The sequence below is a fragment of the Echinops telfairi genome, unplaced genomic scaffold (genome assembly GCF_000313985.2).
Source record: "Echinops telfairi isolate 266 unplaced genomic scaffold, ASM31398v2 ScPeMD7_7457;HRSCAF=8495, whole genome shotgun sequence".
Classification (NCBI taxonomy): domain Eukaryota; kingdom Metazoa; phylum Chordata; class Mammalia; order Afrosoricida; family Tenrecidae; genus Echinops; species Echinops telfairi.
The window spans coordinates 29,655,160-29,661,759 of NW_022111357.1; the positions used below are offsets into that span (position 1 = coordinate 29,655,160).

The 6,600-nt window shown below is 49.8% G+C and overlaps 1 protein-coding gene across 1 annotated transcript in view; it reads right to left on the reverse strand.

The window, feature by feature from the left end:
- Nucleotides 1–666: 666 nt before the first annotated feature.
- Nucleotides 667–6,600, reverse strand: part of CTRC (chymotrypsin C) — a 23,614-nt gene continuing 17,680 nt past the window's right edge. Inside the window, 1 exon segment of the mRNA XM_013005312.1 lies at nucleotides 667–855. Within this exon segment, the coding sequence (XP_012860766.1) occupies nucleotides 667–855 (189 nt within the window).

The following is a 6,600-nucleotide window of genomic DNA, read 5'->3' on the forward strand; positions in this document are numbered from 1 at the left end:
CTTGTCGTTACGACATTTTGTGACTTCAGAGTCTCGGTCGCAGGGGGAGGTATAGCTTCTGCCTGGTCTCCTGGGATGTTGGCTCTTGGAACCCAGCCTCCATGCTGTGAAGAAGCTGGGGCCACCTGTGGGGGATCTGGGCAATAGTCTCTGAAATACATGAAGAATCTTTGAAATGATCCAGCCCCAGCCACCCTCTGACAGCAGCCTCATGGGAGAATCTTGAGTGAGAGCCAGCCGGCTGAGTCCAGTCAGGATAGTGAGAGATAATTATAATAAACAACAGTTGCTGGTTGTCATTTGAAGCCATTAAGTCCTTGAATAATTTGTTCTGCAGCTACAGAGATCAGGACAAGTGGCACTCATTGATAGGACAGATATTTAAGGTCCAGGGTTGACAGCCTTCTCAGTTTTAAGGCACCATCGTCACCCTCTCTCCCATAATCTCCTCCATTGGGCCTCCTCTCCAGCTGGACTGCCCATCACTGCTCCAGCACACACCTGCCCCATTCTATGGCAGGTCCCTTGTCCTCTCAGTGCCCCTAACATGAAAGGCTCCTCCCCCAGCTGTCTGACCCCACCCCCACCCCCTGGCACATCTCCTGTAGTTCATGGCCCTCCAGTGTGTCATGTGTGTGTGTGCCTCAGCAGCTGGCAGCAACTGACTCACGACCCCGGGGCCCCTCTGAAGCCGCCATCCTCCTGGTGGACAGCACAGGCCCTTCTGCCTGCTTGCCGGCTGAATGAGCGCATGCCCAGTGTGACAGCCAGAGCCACACGGCGTCCTCCAGCTCTCCGTCTCTTGGCGGATTTGGCAGAGAGCTCCTGGCAGCACTCCAAGAGGAGCAGGCTGGGCTGCGGAAGAAGCCACATGCATGGGCAAATTATGCAGGTTGGAAGTGATGGCGGTGGCTTCTACCTAGAGACCCTTCTGGAATATGGCAGACCTGCTCTTTTGGAGTTGCAGAGGGAGGAGGCTGGGCAGTCCTGGGTTCCAGAGAGATGAGGGAGAAGTGAGGCAAGGGGGGTGATGCCGTCAATCTCCAGTGGAAAGATGATGCCAATGACCATGGTGGGATTGATGACGGTCAAAGCCAGCTGAAGGCCTGCCATGGCAAGTGCTACTCTCCAGGCCTGTGAGCTCGGGAAGCACCAGGGCATCACCAAGTCTCGACTTCCTCGTCTGTAAAATGGGATTCATAAGAGGACCACCCTCTTCGGGCTGGCGCGAGGAGTAAATACAATAAGGCACAGGAAACATTTCCCACAGTGCCTGGCACCAGGACACCCTGACTGGCTGTGGAAACTGCTGTGTTGACAGAGAGCTTATTGGGAAGGCATGTGGGATCACAGAGTTTCTGGCATGTTGGACATCTCTGCATTATCCTAAGAGAAGACTTGAGTTGCGTTGCTGGAGGACCTAGGCTTGTGGGATTAGCAAGGGGAGTTGTTCTGAGCTGCAAGGACCTGCTCACGTTTAGGGGTTAATCTAAGCCTCATGGGCTGGGGACTCAGATGTCTTGCTCACATGGGTTCCCCTAGTGCAGTGGTTCTCAAACTCCCAAACCCTTTCATACAGTTCCTCATGTTGTGGTGACCCCCCCAACCATAAAATTATTTTTGTTGTTGCTTCATCACTGTCATTTTGCTACTGTTATGAATCAGGCAGCCCCTGTGAAAGGATCGTTTGAATCCCAAAGGGGTTGAGACCCACAGGTTGAGAACTGCTGTCCTAGTGCCTTAAACAGAGCTGGGCACACAGTAGGCACTCAACAGTGAAGAGGCTATTGGATTTGGTTGAATGCCCTCTGGATCTCAGATTAGCAGGCACAACAGAAGCTTTGTGGTAGCTACATAATTTCATGTTAACTTGAGAAATAAGTACAAGGGTGGAGTCTAGCCTGTCAATCAGATCATAGATTGATGATGCCTCCTTGTGGGTGTGGCCTTCTCATGAGGATTCTGGGAACTTCCTCTCTTTCTCCCAGGACACTCAGTTTTTGGCCACTAAGGCCCCTCCACAGTGATCGTACTGCTGGCTGAGGAGGTTGTACTGCTGGGAGACCTGGCTGCCCGGCCTCTGCCTCTGCCCAGCAGCATCTCTGAGGGCAGGGCTGGGGCGAGGGGACATGAGAGAGGTGACATTCATTTTAGGCTTACAACCCCATAATCAAAATAAATGACTATTTTTCTACATTAAAAATTAATTTCGTTTGGTTCTTAGTTGTTGAGAATATACGCAACATCACACACCGTTCCATGGTTTCTGAACATACAATCGATCACCCCTTCACCTGGTGCGGCCATTCTTCCCCTCCAGCCCTATTCTCCTGGAATCACTGTCCCCCCAGTTTCTCATCTCATCTTTCCAGTTGCTGTGGTCAGCTTGAGCCAACACATCTTAAAAGAGCACAATGCTCAAGGGGAAGTTCTTTAGCAATTGAGTGAAACTATTGTTTGGTTTAAGGAAGACTTCAGGGTTTAAGATTCAGAAAGCCCGGATTCTATGAGAATTTGAAATTCTGTTCTGCACTTGGCCCCTTTTCTGGTCAGTATTCCTCTTTGATCAACACACTCAGTAACAGCTGGGCACCATTCAGTTCTGGGTTCCTGGCAAAGGGGGCAGCTCTTCATGGGGGCAATGAGTCACACAGCTCATTTCTTCTGCCTATCCTGGGCTCTCTTCTGTCCCCTGTTGTTCCAGGTGGTGGAGACCTTGGGATAGTACCGCGGATGGCTGCGTGCAGACTTTCAAGGCCCCAGGCACTATGTAACCATCTAGGACAGTGGTTCTCAACCTGTGGGCCACGACCCCTGTGGGGGTCAAATGACCCTTTAACAGGGGTCGCCTAACACATCCTGCATATCAGCTATTTACATGATGCTTCATAACAGTAGCAAAATTACAGTTATGAAGTATCAACAGAAATAATTTTATGCTTGGGGGTCACCACCACATGAGGAACTGTGTGAAAGGGTCACGGCATGAGGAAGGTTGAGAACCACTGCTCTAGGAGGTAGAACAGAAGCAAAGAAGGGAACACAAGTGTTAGGTCAGCTCATTAGCATGTCCCTGGAACCCATGACCCTGAATCCAAGAAACCACATCTCAGACGGAGTTTGGTTTCACATCAGCGGCTTCGGCAGCCTCTCTCTGTGTAAATATGTCTACCATGCAATTCAACTTTATCCGTGTGCAACTCAGGGACATCCATTACATTAACTGGCTAGGCAACCCCTGACCTTCATTTATGCTATGTTTCCATCACCATAAGCCCAAACTCTGCCCTCCATAAACAAAACCCTCCTTTCCTCTAGTTCCCTCCCTTGCCCTAACCACTAATCAACTTTGGTCTGTACATAATTGCCTCTCCTTTTCCTTCTTTATCTGGGAGGTCGTTTGTCCTTTTGTGAAGAGGAGAAATCGCATCCGATGCAATATCTGAAAGATATCCAAATTCAGGGGGAAAACCCCTGTGATACCCAGAAAAGCAAACATTTCAGTAAAGACGCTATTAACAAATACTGTTCTGAAGATCTTCCTGCTATTCTGTTTGTTGGGATTTCCCCAGTTTGGGAGCTATTTCCTCAAAATGAATGCCTAAAACTGCTCGATGATCACCCACCAAACCCTGCCCTTCTTTGCCTCAGTAAATGGAGACCTTGTTTTATTAGCTGCTCGGGCCCAAAGCATGGTGTCCTCCAGGGGACTGGCCTCTCCTGACAAGGTGTCCAAAGTAGGTAAGATGAAGTCTTGCCGTCCTTGCCTCTAGTAAGGTGACCAGATTTTAACATTGGTAAAGCGGGACAAAAGCGGGACACCATTGATAATACTCATATCTTGGCGAAATAGGCACATGGCAGCTGAAAACCCTCTACCCTAGCTTGTCGTGCATTTTTTAAAACGCCGCGGGACGCGGGAAAAATTGTTAAAAATCGGGACTGTCCCGCCAAATGAGGGACCTCTAGTAAGGTGACCAGATTTTAACATTGGTAAAGCGGGACAAAAGCGGGACACCATTGATAATACTCATATCCTGGCGAAATAGGCACATGGCAGCCGAAAACCCTCTACCCTAGCTTGTCGTGCATTTTTTAAAACGCCGCGGGACGCGGGAAACATTGTTAAAAATCGGGACTGTCCCGCCAAATGAGGGACGTCTTGTCACCTTACTCTAAGGAGCACTCTGGCTGGACTTCTCCCAGACAGATCGGTTTGTCCCTTTAGCAGTCCCTGGAGAAGGACATCATGCTTGATAAAGTGGAGAGGCGGCCAAAAAGAGAAAGCCCTCAACAAAATGAATGGACCCCGGGGCTGCAGCAATGGGCTCAGGTATGGGAATGCTTGCGAGAATGGCTGGGGACCACGCAGCGTTTCATTCTGTGGGGCATAGGGCCGAGTTGGGTTGGAACTGACTCAATGTCACCTTAACCAACAACAAACAACAACAACAACATGCCAAAAGCTTGATGTCCTCCTTCTCTCCCTTGAACTCCTCCCCCAAACCCGTCGGCAAATCCTGCCAGCTCAACTTCACAAGATGTGAAGGTTCTACCCTTCTTCCTGCTACGGATGCTCGGCGGTGTCTGGTGGGATTGTCACTTCAGCTTCCTGTCGGTTTTCCTTACTCTCACCCTGGCCCAGCCTCCAGCCCAGCTTGTCTCGATGCTGCCCAATGTATGACCTGCGCCACCAGGGCTTGCTCTCCTTCAAAGAAATAGAATTGTAGCTCATCTATGATGGAGGTGGTCTTAGGAGAAACGGTGAACCAATTTATATTTCTTGTTCCAAATTAAAATTTAAAGTCTAGAGGTCTGATTTTAATCATGACTCTACAATCGACCGTTCAATTACTCAGTTGCCCAATCCTGTCGGAGAAGAGAGCCTTTATTATATTTATATCTGCCAACATGAATTTCTCACATACATTTCCTTTGAGAGTCCTAGTATTAACAGATCCTTATAATTTATGCCTGTGTCCCACCCAGCAGTACCTTTAAAATACCGTATCATCATGATTGTACTAAAATGAGTGGCTGGCTTTCTTTGGTAACGTTGACTTGCCTGTAGTTAAGGATTCATTTCTGTAGGCAGCATTGGTATTTCTGAGAGCAAGGAATATTTCCATAAGATAGCAGTAGGCAAGATCCCGATCTGATACAGAATATACTTGTGACTACGTGGGGAGGAGTGGTGGGTGGGGTGGCTCCATATTTAAGCTGGCACTTTTCTAAGTGCCTTCTAAGCCTGGTCAAGGTCATAGAAAATTATTTTATTGGTGGGCTTTCCCAACCTGCCCTCTGACACCACACCAATTCTCATCTTCGCCCGAACCATCAGACCCCATGGCGGAATGACAAGGGTGATTCGAGGAGCTGCCAGGGCCAGCTGTTGGGCAGCGCATCTTCACTTCCAAGCACCAAGGGCAGCGGAGTGTCCACAGGTGAGTGATGTGAAACAAGAAAGCTCTGTCAGTTCAGGAGAGGTGATTCAAACCACGTCACTTCTGCTTGTCGCCTTCCCCACCCCGCATAAACCATCCTTGTTCTGAAAGGATCCCGAGGTTTCCTGTAGAGTCCTGTCCTTTGCTCCACTTATTTGGAACTCTGACTTCCTTCCCACCGCAGGAGTGGGCTGGGTTGGGATAGAGAGGGATCCCACTCCCCAGTCCCACTAGGGGACTAGGAAAGCAATGCACCTGGGTGACCGGGCTGCCCTCCAGCTCCCGAGGCCGACAGCAGGACGACCTGGATGCTGTGTTCGTGGCAGTCCTGTAAGCAAGGCCCAGGCCAGGTTCTGGTTTCAGGAGAAAGCTCATCAGTCAGAGACAGACAAGGAGATTTTCTCAAAGCCCAGTGCAGCGGGGAAGGAGGGAGAGGAGGGGAGGATTGGGTTCAAATATTTCTTTTGTCCTCCTGCAATATTTTGAAAAAGACGCTAAGTGTGGATATTGAAACATGGGTTCTATCTGCTTTCAAGAGATTACACTGTGTGTCGGGGAGGGGAAAATGAACAAAACATTGGTTGTTGGCCTTTGGAGCTGTGTTTTCCAAGCAAGGATCTGGCATGAGGCACAAACAACAGGCGAGACCAGTGGTCTCAGCAGGGCTTCTTTCTTTCATCCACCAAGGGAAATCTCGAAAGCTCAGGAGACGATTTTGGCTATCATGGTCAGGAGCAGCCAGCGGGTCAAGGTCCTGCAGTCATCTTTCATCCAAGGAAGGGAGAACCTGCAGCTGCCCCAGGTCACTGAGGGGAGCCTGGGGGTAGAGCTGCCACAGTGGGAGGTGGAGCAGAGGATGGAGAGAAACCACATCCTGGTGACATCCTCAGAGCCCTGAATCCAGCTGCAGGGGAAGCCTGTCTGCTCCCAGGCTTTGCAACGGTGTGGCCCCACAAACAACCTTTTGGCATAAACGGTCTGGGTTAAGTTTCCTGTCACTTCCTCTCCCTGTCTCACAGATGGACAGCCCCTTCCCAGAAGCTTACATCTAAGATCAGAGAGCCTGTGTGACTGGCCGAAGGTCACACAGCAAGCCCATAACATGTGCTAAACTCACGTTTGCTCAGTGGCCTCACTCAGGAAAAACCTTATTTGT